We start from the raw sequence: 14,888 nt of genomic DNA on the forward strand, positions 1-14,888 counted from the left end.
GAGATTTATTTTTAAGATATTAGAGTTGTATATCAATCAGTGAAAATTTTGATATTCGGAATGTTTTGATAAGACTAAGCTTATCCCTTTTAGGTAAACTTGGTCTTGTCATAATATGCATATTAAACAATAGTATTTTTTAAAGAATTATTTTTGTAATCATCTTTTCTCTTTTCTCAATATTTGATGTAATGTGAGGTATCTGAATTTATTTCCTTGACTCACCCAAAGCTCAGGGCCCAGAATTAAATCGCATTGGTTAATAAGGCAGACAGGCTTTTGGTACATTGGGTGTAATATAATGTATAGTCATTTGTAGTTTAGATTCTCATAGAGCCAAGTGGTTATCTGAAAATATTGTAAATGACCTATTTCTGATTTACTGTATAAAGTTGACTTCCAGCTATCTTAAAATTGTTATCTATACTCTGAAAATTTGAATGGTCTCTGAAAATTTTGAAAATTAACTTTAGTTTGCAGAAAAGTTTGCTTTGTCAATTTGTACCTGGCAACATATTTGGTGTTATAGCATTTAAAATGCACACTGCATAAAATTACTCTGACTTATTTTAGGATCATGATGTGCAGGAAGATAAAATTTTTCTACTCTCATTATTGATGGCTGAAATGGGAGTGCATTCAGTGGCTTATGCCTTTCCCAAGGTTAACATCATAACCACAGCAGTAGACAAGAAAGTAAATGATGAATTCCACATTATTCCTGGAATAGGTAAGGTTATATATCAATTCAAATGTAACCAAATGGTATTCTTCTGCCCCCCCCCCCACTCCCTTGCCATTTAATTTATTTGTAACCACTCAGATTTTGAGGAGTTCATATATTTGAAAAAAAGTTTACAGAAGTCGCTTGATCAAGTACCATGTGAAGGATTTGATAAAGACTTAAAAACTTAACAGGAGACTGGCTGTGGTATGTATGCATTTGCAAGGTGTGAGAGGTTGACTTTCTAGAATTTTTTGTACATTGGTATTCCTTGATAGTTATTAGTTACCTTTTCTTGCATAAAAGATAACATGGACCAAACGTAACATTGACATTTGCAAAGCAGATGAAGCTCAGGAATACTGTAAACAGTGAGGAAGATGGGAGCACAGCAGGAGCTTAGAAGTTGCCTGGTGCCGTAGGCCATCCTCTTGTTAAAATTTAATGTAAATTGTGAATTGGTGTACATGTACCATGGTATAGTGAGAAACTCATCTTGCGTACAGTTAATACAGATCAAATCATTACGTCAGGAATGAATTGAGGAAAAAGAAAACAAATGTTAAGGTTGCACAGAGAAAGTGCACTGCAAGGAGACAATTGGGTGCAATATAGTGAGGTACACTGAAGTCAAGGGTGCATCTAGGGAACCATTCAATAGTCTTAACAGCAGGATAGAAACTGTCATTGAACCTGTTGGTACGTGCTTTCAGCCTTTTCTATTTTCTATCTACTGCCTGAAGGGAGGGGAAGAAGAGAGAATAACCAGAGTGCATGGAACCTTTGATCGTGCTTAGCTGAGAGAGCAAGAAGTGTAGACAGGGTACAGGTTTCTGTGATGAGCTGAGCTGTGTCCACTATTGTGCAGTTTTTTTTTGTCACCACAGATGGAATAGTTGGTATACCAAGCCATGATGCATCCAGATAGGATGTTTTCTATGCTGCATCGATTTAAAAATTAGTGAGGGTCAAAGGGACATGCCAAATTTCTTTAGCCTCCGAAGAAAGCACTGGTGAACATTCTTGGCCATAGTATCAATGTGATTGGACCAGGACAGGTCATTCCTAGGATCTTGGAAGCTTGCAACCTCAGCTCCAATTGATATAATCAAGCATGTGCGCCATCCCAATTCGTTAAGTCAGTGACCAGCTCTTGTTTTGCTGACACTGAGGGAAAGGTTGCTTTCATGGCACCATGTCACTAGACTCTCTATCTCCTTCCTAGAGTGTCTATAAAAAGTATTCACCCCCCCCCCCGAAAGTTTTAATATTTTATTGTTTTACAACATTGAATCAAGCTGGATTTAATTTTGCTTTTTTTCTTGACACTGCTCAACAGGAGACACGTGTCAAAATGAAAATAAACTTCTACAGATTGGTCTAAATTTATTACCATTATTAAACACAAAATAATTGATTGCATAATTACTCACCCCCTTCAAGACAGTATTTAGTCGATGCACATTTGGCAGCAATTACTGCCTTGAGTCTTTGTGGATAAATCTCTTAACAGCTTTGCATATCTGGACACTGCAATTTTTCCCATTCTTCTTTACAAAACTGCTCAAGCTCTGTCAGATTGCATGGGGATCATGAGTAAACAGCCCCTTTCAAGTCCAGCCACAAAATTCTCAATTGGATTGAGGTCTGGACTCTGACTTGGCCACTCCAGGACATTAATTTTGTTGTTCTTAAATCATTCCCGTGGAGCTTTGGTTTTATATTTGGGGTCATTGTCTCGCTAGAAAACAAATCTTCTCCCAAGTTGCAGTTCCCTTGCAGACTGCATCAGGTTTTCCTCCAGGATTTCTCTGTATTTTGCAGCATTCATCTTACCCTCCTTACCAGGCTTGCTGCTGAGAAGCATCCCCTCAGCTTAATGCAGTCACCACCATGCTTCACGGTAGAGATGGTGTGTTTTTGATGTGCATTGTTTGGCTCATGTCAAACATAGCGTTTAGTCTGGTGGCCAAAAAGCTCTGTTTGAGTTTCATCAGACACTAGGACCTTCTCCCAGCTGACTTCCGAGCCTCCCACGTGCCTTCTGGCAATCTGTAGCCAAGATTTCATGTCAGTTTTTTTCAACAGTCACTTTCTCTTTGCCGCTCTCCCGTAAAGCTGCGACTAGTGAAGCACCTGGGCAACAGTTGTTATATGTGCAGCCTCTCCTATCTCAGCCACTGAAGCTTGTAACTCCTCCAGCATTGTCATAGATCTCTTGATGGCATCCCTCACTAGTCCCGTTCTTGCTCCGTCAGTCAGTTTTTGAGGATGACCTGCTCTAGACAGATCTACAGCTGTGCCATATTCTTTCCCTTTCTTGATGATTGACTTATCTGTACTCCAAAAGGGATTCAGTGACTTGGAAATTTTCTAGTATCAATCTCCTGACTTGTGTATATCAATAACCTTTTTGAGGAGTTGTTTGGAGTGTTTTTTTTGCCTTTATGGTGTAGTTTTTGCCAGGATACTGACTTGCCATCTGTTGGACCTTCCAGATACAGGTGTATTTTCACTACAGTCAATTGAAACAGCTTGACTGCACCAGTGATAATTTGGTGTGCCATATTAAAGGAGGTGAATACTTAAGCAATCAACTGTTTGTGTTTTATAATTGTAATTAATTTAGATCACTTTGTAGAGATCTGTTTTCCTATTTTCACTTTGACACGTAAGCGTCTTTTTCTCTTGATCATTGGCAAAAAGTCAAATTAAATCCACTGTTAATGTTGTAAAACAATAAAACATGAAAACTTCTGGGGGGGGTGAATACTTTTTATAGACACTGTATACTCCAATTTTCTTTGTTATTTGAGATGCACCCTATTAAGGTGGTATCATCTGCAAATTTCTTTGGCCATACGGTTATGAGTGTCTAAGGGAGCTGAGAATGAAGCCTTGTGGGACACAAAGTTTACTAAGTTTTACACTACAGTTGTAAGATTGAAGAGAAGCAATATGAATTGTTAGAATTTTTAAAGGGTGCAGTAGCAGAATGGATGAGTGAATCTACACATTTTTTTGAAGACATGGGACAAGTTTGGAGGCTGTTTAAAACAAAATATAGGATCCATGGACTTGCAAGGAATATACTAAAGATTGACAGGATGCTCATTAGTTGTCCGTTGGAGTTGTGTCCAGTTCTGGACACCGTACTATGGGAGAAAGCGCAGAATATGTCAGGCCTTGGAAGGAAGAAGACGAGATTTAGCATAATGTTAGTGGGGAGCTTCAGTTATGTGAAGAATTATTCTCAAGACCTGAAAAGAATGTGGAAATTTTATTCAAGTATTCAATATAATGAGTGACAGTAAAAACAAATTATTTTTGGTGCTAATTACCTAGAGGACACTGGTATGATCACAAACAAGCGAAAATCTGCAGATGCTGGAAATCCAAGCAACACACACAAAATGCTGGAGGAACTCAGCAGGCCAGGCAGCATCTATGGAGTGTCTCTATGAAGGGTCTCAGACCAAAACGTCAACTGTACTGTTTTCTATGGATGCTGCCTGTACACTGGTATAAGACAGTTGTCAAAACAACCAAATAAAGAAGTACAGGAACCTGAGAAATAAAAGCAGGAATTGATTACCTGGCTCTTTTTGCCTGCTTTGTGCTTCAAGATGATCATAGTTGATGTTTTACTGCAGTGCCATTTTCCAGTGCTGACATAATCCCTGATTCTCTCAGCACCTAAAAGTTATCTGTTGTTGCTTTTGCACAGTTGTGCTGCAGGTAGGATAGCTATCTGGTAGCTCCAATGACTGGCACAGTCTATGTAGACATTGCATGTTTCTCCAATAATCACATGGGTTTCCTTTCATGCTCTAGTTTCCTCCCAAGTACGAAAGACATTCTGGTTGTTGAATTGACTGGCTACTGTAAATTATACCCTATTCAGGTGGGTAATGGGGGAAGTCAGTCATATGTAACAGAAAAGGTTTCAGGACAATCTTGGATGAATGTAATAATAGGATTGATCTGAGAGATTGCATTGAATTGGTGGGGAGAATAGCTTCCACCTCGGTTACAAAAAAATGTTCTCAATATATTCAATGACTGAACCTCTACGGCCCTCTTGTGGACAAAAGTCCATAAATTCACCACTCTCAGGGTGGGAACAATGTGGGAAATATTAGGTTATCCCCGTACAAGTGTAGGAGGCAAATAGGAAGGCAAATGAAGTAAGATTGCTCTATCGGGCCTTGGCAAGCCAGCAAAATGTTTTTTTTTTTAAATGGTTATCTTAATTTTTTTTTAAATAGAGTTAAGTGCAGAGAAAGGAAGATTCAACATATTGGTCTTGGGTTCCTGTGTCTGTTATGTAAGAAGATGTTGAGTAGACTGGGCCTCTCCTTTACAGTTTATAAGAATTAGAGAACATTTTAGAGAAACTTGATTAAACTCAAAGAGCTGAAAAGCCTACCCATGTTGCTTTTTGTTATGTTCTTATCACTGACCTGAATTATCATCATCTTTGGCACTCTTGACTTCTGGTTCTAGACATCCCAGCCATGGAAAACATCCCATTTAGCCATGTAAGAAATATACACATTTTAGTGTCATAACCTCTCAACTCTTTCAAGCTTGATTGTATAGGTCTATATTTTTTAAATTCTCATTAAACAGGGTTTGAGGAGAATGGAGACCCATATAATCTAGTGAATCTTCACAGCATAATCTGATGAATCTTCACTGCTGTCCTTCTATGGCGTCTATCCTTACTTGGAAGAAAGGCCAAATATGTACACAATTCCAAATATGGTCTTAGTTGAACACATTTGAAGCAAGATCCCTTAATACTTCTAATCAAATCCTTTTGCAATAAAGCTAATATATAATGGTGGAGAAAGGTTCCCATTCACAGGGATATAGTCAAGGATTTCCATTACAAATCACCTTTGAAACAAAGGAAGTAACATCATTGGCATGCAAGAGGGGTTAGTGCTCACCACCATCACACCAATCAACAGAGTATGTGTTCACTTGTAGTGATCACTTACTGGTAAATGGTGTTAGATGTCAACTCAGTTGGCATTTTTTTCTGCTTTTATGCATGTCTATTTTTAAATTATCATTGTTCTGAAGCAAACATTAAAAGATTTATTTGCTTGTAATTGTTAGTGCTTATGAGATATAACAGTGAGAGAAGTTTTATTTTTCCAAGTTTATTTTGAAATGCATACATGTTAAGGTTAAGCCAATGAAAGAATGAGGGGAGAAAATGACCAAACTAATTAAAGAACTTTCACCTCAGGAAATTAGATTTAAAGAGGAATTTTATAAGACATTCATTATTCAGAACATAAATTGGTACCCAATATTTCCAGTTTGGAAGATCTTATGAGCTATTTATGTGAAGCATGGAAGAATAATTGTTACCCTAAGGCATGTGACAAAGCAGAGCACATATGAACGTTAGAACTGTATTTACAAATTTTAGAAGTCCTGTCAGTACTTTTAAGCTGAGAAAATGTTTGACATTTATTTTGTGATTCATTTTTAGTATATCTGACTGTTGTCATTTATGGTCTGTTTTTGCATCTTTATTCACAGTTTTTATCTATATTAATAAACTAAATGAAAGTTAAGGAAAGTAGTGTAAAGCCTGCAGCTAACTTCTTTGTATGAACTAAAATGTGCACTGAAAGCATTGGCAATAAAATATTGAAATTTTAATGTTGGTCTTTTAATGAAAATTCAAAAAAAACATTAATTTCAGGTAACTTTGGAGATCGATACTTTGGCACTGATGCACCATCTGATTGGTATGAGAGTGATGAGGGCATGGACTACTGATTTCTCATCTGGGATTCCAAGGGACTTGGGAAGGCAGTGAGGCTGTGAAAAGTTAGCAACTGCGGAGAAAAAAGAAAGAAGAAAGAACATCTTAGAACAAGTACCAGAACGAGTTGAACAATTCAGATGCTCTCAGTTTAGATGTTTTGGTTTATCATTAATTGATCCTACTCTAAACCAGAAACTACTGTGTATTTTAAGGTTAAGGTTTTTGCATCCAGAATTTGCATTTGTCAAGTAAACTTTGTCTGATTCTACATAATCTAATAATCCTGACTGTTTATCAGTGACGTGGGGAATTAGTGGATAGCCTCAATTTGAAAATGTAAGTTTGAACCTTTTTGAAAGCAGGCCTGTAGATATCAAAGAATAAACTAAATATTCAGGGAGTTGTAAATTGTAATTTCCTGGCTACCTTTATCATGGCATTTATTCAACCAATAAATTGCTTTTTGGGTAAATTTTTGACTTAAAGATTTTACTTGGGATCAAATTCAGCAAATGATGTGGCATATTCCCCAGATTAAATGAAGATACTAATGTATCTTATGTGGCTTTGCTTAAAAAACAAAAATAATTCACTACCATTTTTGAGATGCTGCATGAAATTGGAAATTTTTGTTAATTACATAAATCATTTCCTAAGTAGTTATCAGTACTCTAATAGAACACTTAAGTGCACAATTACTGCTTATTTTAATGATGTTTCAGATCTCAGGTGTTAAATGCTCTGCCATTATGAAGAGGGACAGGAATTGGCTAGAAAAAAATGTACAAAACTTTCACCAGTTTCCAGTTAGAGACTAGATAGGATAAACAGAATAAATTTATTTTGATTTGATTATGCTAAGATACAAATGAGTTCATTTTAATAGACGGAGATAAGGTTGTTTGCAAGTAATACAGATCATATAGGATACTTCAGTAGTTCAAAGCCTCAGAATTATGCCTGTGTTCTGGTATTGTAAGAAAAAGTGTTCAAAAACACTGCAGATCCTGAAAATATTAAATAAAAATGCTGGAAGTTCTCAACAGGTAAACCAACATCTGTGAAAAGAGAGCCAGTGAATTTCAGCTCAATGTTCTTTCATATCCTCAAGATATGCCAATAAAATATTCCTGATACTTTATTTTGTATCCATTGGACCATTAGATACTTAATAATGTTGAACTTGTAATCTGTTTTAACTAATTCAGTTTGTTCAAATAAATTTAATTGTATTCCTTAGGAAATAGGTGTGAATCTGTCAGGACTGAACTTTACTTGAAAACAATGGACCCAAAGTATTGTGCACTATGAATTATTGCTTAACTGGATGTTGATATGTACTGATAAAGATTTATTGATATAAACGTAATCAATTTTGTCCATAGGTTATTTGAAATTAATTGTTTAGCAGTTTGGAGTTGATGTTTTTAAAGTCCAAGGATGCTGCTGTTAATATATTCATCTGAAAGGCAACAGCAGCTAGTCTTAGACTGTGTTCAGTTAGGGGAGGATGTGCGGTAAAGGAGGGAGATTGTATGATAAAGTTATTAATGTGCAGAACTCCTAGATTGTTTATGATGTCTTAAGATACCTTAAATATGAAAATGTTCAAATGTCAAAAGTTTTGTGTGCATGATATGCATAAATATGTGCTTGTATTATAACTCTACACTTTTTCTGTATCATAAAGTTCATAGTACATGTGCAGTGCATTAAATGAGTGATAGATATAATTCATTCTCATTCCAGTAAGGTGACTTGCACAACACAGATGGATGAGCACACAGAATAAGATCTAGATGGAAATCTGAATGAAGCATTTTATGGTGCTTAACTGTACCAGAACTTGTAACATAATGTACTTGGTTGAAAATTTTATAATAGTTTATTGATGTATAGCAAATATTACAAGGATTTGATTTTTGACATTTATTAAATAATTTTGAAGTAGTAAATTTTACTGAGGTGCAGACTCTTAAATTTCACTCTTAAAGTGCACTCTAAAAAATTTTTTTAAAAACCCATTTTACAATTTTTTTTGAAATGACATTTATGGTGTTTTCATGTTGTATTATTTTGTATTCTGTGTTACAACTGTGAGTTTAGTTGGATAAATTTCAAAGATGCTTCCCTTTTTAAGACCTTGTTTTTCCATCAAGCAATTACCTGTATTTTAATTTCCCTAACCCTCACTGACATTGTTTTTCTGTGATCCTTGTTATATTTATATTTTGTTATGATGCAAAGGCTACCCATGTATCTGTTTTTGGTCTGTGTGAAATGAATCCCAACAGAATAAATTCAATATTGTGTTTTGTATCAATCAATTTACAAAATCACTTGATGACAGGAAATCTCACATTTGACCAACAGTTGTTTGTCAGCTGCAGCTGTGTCTTTCTGCAAAAAAGTTCAAGTTGTGCTATAGCTTTATAGAGTGGAGGTACTAGCGTTACTGATGCCTGATTTTTAATTCTGATTTCTACCGTGGTATGTGAGAAATTTTCACATTCTCTTCGCCCCCTGGGTATTCTCGTTTCCTTCCACATCCCAAAGAAGTACAGTTTGTTATTCTAATTGTGAACTACAAAGTTTCCCGGTGTGTGAGTGGTAGAGTGGCGAGAGTTGATGGGAAAGAGGATATAATGTGATTAGTGTAGTTTTCATGTAAGTGGGTGCGTGAACAGCATAGACTCCGTACTGTATGTTTCTAAGAAAAGTTTCTTTTGCATAAGAGGAGCTTGTGAATCCGTGGAAGCAAACACCGTATTAATTAAAAAGCAATAAAATGTACACCTGAAGTTAACTGGTTGTTAGGCTTGGGGGTGGGTAGGAGGAAACTGCTCCACTTCGAACATAAGGAATTGGAGTAGGTAGACTATCTGAACGGTTGAGCCTGCTCCTCCATACATTAAGATCATGGCTGACGTGACCCTGGCCGCAGCAGCTCTACCTATCTGCCTCCTATTACTATTTATTATTTATGGTGCAACTGTAACGAAAACCAATTTCCCCCGGGATCAATAAAGTATGACTATGACTCATGAATTTTTATTCCCCTGCTGTGCTTTGATTTAAGACAAAGCTTTCAGGACCAAGTTGAATTAATAATTAAAACAACCTCAGACTACTAATGGCATGAAAACTTGAGGAATATAGTGGTGGTGATATGGTCGAGCTGGTTTCCAGCCAGCCTACCTTTAGCAATATTACCTGCACCTCCGACAGCATTCTGAGCAGAGTGCCGGCGGAAGTGACGCGCGGAACAGGAAATTGAGCTGCCAAGCGCGCCGCGCGTGCTCCGGGGCTGCTGTTGGTGCTGGAGCAGTGAACGTAACCGCAGCTGAATTGGTGTGGAAAGTACCCCGAGCATCACTGGACACTGGCGTGGCGTGGCTTTGTCTGTCTTTAAAAATCCGAATGCGAGTGGTGGTGTGGCCGAGAACCATCCCGAAGGAACGTTTACTCTTAGCTTCCCCCTTCACCTTCTCTCAGCCATAAAGTGGGAATAATGTGAGGTTTAATTGTCTGAAGAAAAATAAGTAGATTATCCGAGGCTGAAGCGAACATTTAGCCCAGTCAGTTGTATTTTTCAAACGCCACTTTGATATGGAAAATAGTAATATTATAGCGCTGATTTTAAAGGGAGTTACCTATATTTTACAATGAATCGGTGTCTATCTTGGATTATGTAAGAGTTGAATGTAACTTCGTCCATAATAGTTTCTTTTCTAGACGGGGAAATTTTGTTTTTATTGCTTTCATTTACATTAGGGATGTGGCATAAACGTTTTTCGCAATGACTTTTTAAAAGCAGGTACCTTAGATAGGATTTCCAATAAAGTTTTGAGTAACATGCAAGGACCTTGACAGGAAGGAACAGAGTTAAAATTTCAGGGTGATGGTCTTTGATGAAAATCCGAAAAAAACGTTCCTAATGGTTCATCGACCCGAAAAGTTTTTTTTTTCTGTCCGTACGCTTGCCAGACCACAATATCCTCACCATTTTCTGATTTTATTTCAGGCTCCATCACTTGCAGTTCTTGTTTTTGCTTTTTAGTGAAATTGACAAACCCGGAATTGCTTTGATGTTGTCTGTTGATGTCAGTTTATCAGTTGATGTTGTCCGGAAATCTTGTTACATGTAAAATCTGTTGCATCTTCAGAGAAGCTACAAAAATGTATATCCCTGTTTGAGAAATGCATCTCAAGTTAACTACAATAGAGCTACCTGAAATATTTTAACAACTGCATAAAAGTTTATCAAAAACAATGAAAGTGGAATACAGCTTGAACTCTTTATCATAATAAAATACACGCTTAAGCATAATTTTTTGTACATCCCATTTACCAAGCTTAATAAGGGGTTTTGTGTAGAATACGATATCACTTCCTGTATAGATAATTCTACTTATTTACAAATTCAGAATTACAGTAAGATGTGGAAAAAGTCACTATCTTAAAAGTCATTTGCAAATCCTCTTTCTAGGTTTTTTCCCCTCATTTTTAATACCTTCAGTGTTTTGCTTTTTATTTTGAAGTAGAGGATTCAGTGGTGTTTAAGTCACTCTCTTCATCTTGCTTAGACATAATTGGAAATATTCAAAATTGTAGAAAATAAAACTTCAAGAAAACTTGCATAGTTTCATATCAATATTGACTGGAGAGATATTATTTTAGAATTATTAATGCTGCCCTGTATTTAGAGGTTCCATTAAAAATGCTTTTTTAACTACCTGTGCAAAGCTGACTCTGAATTGAATGGCAGAAAATATGGAAACTGTGCAAGTCTGTGTGGTATGTGCACAGTTTAGAGAAAAAAAAATGTCTGTTATACTGTGTATAATATTGCTATGTCTCTTATTATTCTGCACAGGTTTGAAAGAATAAAATTCGCATGGAGAACCTATCAGATGTTGATGATTAAACATCCATGGAAGCTCCAAATTCTGACTTCCGGTAATGAATTATTGTTGTTGATGCTGGGCTAATTTCAGTTTCAGTAGAATAATACAAGATTTCATAGTCATATGGCACAGAAACATACCCTTCAGGCCATTATATCTGTGCTAACCATAATTCTTACCTACACTCAGTGGCTGCTTTATTTGGAACAATGTGATCTCCTGCTGTGGTAATACATCCATTTCAAGGTTCGACATGTGTGTTCAGAGATGTTCTTCTGCACGCCACCATTGTAATATGTGGTTATTTGAGTTAGTCTTTTCCTGTCAGCTTGAACCATTCTCCTTTGACCTCTCTCATTAACAATGCATTTTCGCCCACAGAACTGCCACGCACTAGATTTTTTTTTTGTTTTACACAACATGCTCTGAAAATTCTAGACTTGTGTGTGAAAATCCCAGGAAATCAGCAGTTTCTGCAATACTCAATGCACTCCATCTGGCATCAGCAATCATTCTAAGGTCAAAGCATTTAGATCACATTTCTTCCCTATTCTGATGTTGTATCTGAACAACAGCAATGTCTTGATCATGTCTGCATGATATTGAGTTGCTGCCAGGATGGCTGATTAGATATTTGCATTAACAAGAAGTGTACTGGTATATCTAATAACGTGGCCACTGAGTTCTGTAGTGGCATGCAAAACTTTGGGCACCCCTGGTGAAAATTTCTGTTACTGTGAATAGCTAAGCAAGTAAAAGATGAGCTGATTTCCAAAAGGCATAAAGTTAAAGATGACACATTTCTTTAATATTTTAAGCAAGAAAACTTGTTTATTTCCATCTTTTACAGTTTCAAAATAACAAAAAAGGAAAAGGGCCCAGAGCAAAAGTTTGGGCACCCTGCATGACAGTACTTAGTAACACCCCCTTTGGCAAGTGTCACAGCTCGTAAACCCTTTTCTCGCCAAGCATACCTTGGCTCATTGCGGCTAAAAACGTTCTATTTTAACTTCATCAGTCCACAGGACTTGTTTCCAAAATGCATCAGGCTTGTTTAGATGTTTGAACCTTTTGAATAGAATTTTTTTTGCTGCAATGAGAAAAGGTATGTTTGGAGAAAAAAGGGTGCAGAATTTCATGAAAAGAACCCCTCTCTGTTAAGCATGGGGGTGCATCGATCATGCTTTGGGCTTGTGTTGCTGCCAGTGGCACGGGGAACATTTACTGGTAGAGGGAAGAATGAATTCGATCAAATACCAGCAAATTCTGGAAGCAAACATCACACCATCTGTAAAAAAGCCGAAGATGAGAAGAGGATGGCTTCTACAACGGGATAATGAACCTAGACACACCTCAAAATCCACAATGGACTACCTCAAGTGGCGCAAGCTGAAGGTTTTGCCATGGCCCTCACAGTCCCCCGACCTAAACATCATTGAAAATCTGTGCATAGACCTCAAAAGAGCAGTGTATGCAAGACGGCCCAAGAATCTCACAGAAGTAGAAGCCTTTTGCAAGAAGAATGGGTGAAAATCCCCCAAACAAGAATTGAAAGACTCTTAGCTGGCTACAAAAAGCGTTTACAAGCTGTGATACTTGCCAAAGGGGGTGTTACTAAGTACTACCATGCAAGGTGCCCAAACTTTTGCTTCGGGCCCTTTTCCTTTTTTGTTATTTTGAAACTGTAAAAGATGGACATAAAAAAGTTTTCTTGCTTAAAATATTAAAGAAATGTGTCATCTTTAACTTTATGCCTTTTGGAAATCAGCTCATCTTTTACTTGCTTAGCTATTCACAGTAACAGAAATTTTGACCAGGGGTGCCCAAACTTCTGCATGCCACTATATATTGGTCCCATTTAACCACATTTGTTTCATGGCCGCCTATGCCTCTGTGTTTCACCTAACAGTAGTAGTGAGGTCGGAGATGGTATTAAACAGGAAATTAGAAATGTGTGCAATAAAGGAACAGCAGTTATAATGGGTGACTTCAATCTACATGTAGATTGGGTGAACCAAATTGGTAAAGGTGCTGAGGAAGAGGATTTCTTGGAATGTATGCGGGATGGTTTTTTGAACCAACATGTCGAGGAACCAACTAGAGAGCAGGCTATTCTGGACTGGGATTTGAGCAATGAGGAAGGGTTAATTAGCAATCTTGTCGTGAGAGGCCCCTTGGGTAAGAGTGACCATAATATGGTGGAATTCTTCATTAAGATGGAGAGTGACTTAGTTAATTCAGAAACAAAGGTTCTGAACTTAAAGAGGGGTAACTTTGAAGGTATGAGACGTGAATTAGCTAAGATAGACTGGCAAATGACACTTAAAGGATTGACGGTGGATATGCAATGGCAAGCATTTAAAGGTTGCATGGATGAACTACAACAATTGTTCATCCCAGTTTGGCAAAAGAATAAATCAAGGAAGGTAGTGCACCCGTGGCTGACAAGAGAAATTAGGGATAGTATCAATTCCAAAGAAGAAGCATACAAATTAGCCAGAGAAAGTGGCTCACCTGAGGACTGGGAGAAATTCAGAGTTTAGCAGAGGAGGACAAAGGGCTTAATTAGGAAGGGGAAAAAAGATTATGAGAGAAAACTGGCAGGAAACATAAAAACGGACTGTAAAAGCTTTTATAGATATGTAAAAAGGAAAAGACTGGTAAAGGCAAATGTAGGTCCCCTGCAGACAGAAACAGGTGAATTGATTATGGGGAGCAAGGACATGGCAGACCAATTGAATAATTACTTTGGTTCTGTCTTCACTAAGGAGGACATAAATAATCTTCCAGAAATAGTAGGGGACAGAGGGTCCAGTGAGATGGAGGAACTGAGCGAAATACATGTTAGTAGGGAAGTGGTGTTAGGTAAATTGAAGGGATTGAAGGCAGATAAATCCCCAGGGCCAGATGGTCTGCATCCCAGGGTGCTTAAGGAAGTAGCCCAAGAAATAGTGGATGCATTAGTGATAATTTTTCAAAACTCGTTAGATTCTGGACTAGTTTCTGAGGATTGGAGGGTGGCTAATGTAACTCCACTTTTTAAAAAAGGAGGGAGAGAGAAACCGGGGAATTATAGACCGGTTAGCCTAAAGTCGGTGGTGGGGAAACTGCTGGAGTCAGTTATCAAGGATGTGATAACAGCACATTTGGAAAGCGGTGAAATGATCGGACAAAGTCAGCATGGATTTGTGAAAGGAAAATCATGTCTGACGAATCTCATAGAATTTTTTGAGGATGTAACTAGTAGAGTGGATAGGGGAGAACCAGTGGATGTGGTATATTTGGATTTTCAGAAGGCTTTTGACAAGGTCCCACACAGGAGATTAGTGTGCAAACTTAAAGCACACGGTATTGGGGGTAAGGTATTGGTGTGGGTGGAGAGTTGGTTAGCAGACAGGAAGCAAAGAGTGGGAATAAACGGGACCTTTTCAGAATGGCAGGCGGTGACTAGTGGGGTACCGCAAGG

At 37.5% G+C, this 14,888-nt stretch overlaps 2 protein-coding genes across 4 annotated transcripts in view; both read left to right on the top strand.

Annotated features, from left to right (window-relative positions):
- Positions 1-8,803, top strand: part of LOC140194044 (uridine-cytidine kinase-like 1) — a 76,013-nt gene extending 67,210 nt beyond the window's left edge. The window contains exons 14-15 of the mRNA XM_072251412.1: positions 574-730; positions 6,450-8,803. Of these exons, the coding sequence (XP_072107513.1) occupies positions 574-730; positions 6,450-6,526 (234 nt within the window). The 3' untranslated portion in view covers positions 6,527-8,803. The remainder of the gene's footprint in view (positions 1-573; positions 731-6,449) is intronic.
- Positions 8,804-9,798: 995 nt separating this feature from the next.
- mpv17 (mitochondrial inner membrane protein MPV17) overlaps positions 9,799-14,888 on the top strand; it is a 48,832-nt gene continuing 43,742 nt past the window's right edge. For 2 of the 3 annotated variants that reach the window (XM_072278957.1, XM_072278948.1), the window contains exons 1-2: positions 9,817-10,028; positions 11,392-11,474. In XM_072278957.1, the coding sequence (XP_072135058.1) occupies positions 10,027-10,028; positions 11,392-11,474 (85 nt within the window). In that variant the 5' untranslated portion in view covers positions 9,817-10,026. Of the gene's footprint in view, positions 10,029-11,391; positions 11,475-14,888 lie in introns of all 3 variants that reach the window. The other variant, XM_072278964.1, reaches the window with a different exon arrangement.

This window comes from Mobula birostris, chromosome 2 (genome assembly GCF_030028105.1).
Source record: "Mobula birostris isolate sMobBir1 chromosome 2, sMobBir1.hap1, whole genome shotgun sequence".
Lineage (NCBI taxonomy): Eukaryota > Metazoa > Chordata > Chondrichthyes > Myliobatiformes > Myliobatidae > Mobula > Mobula birostris.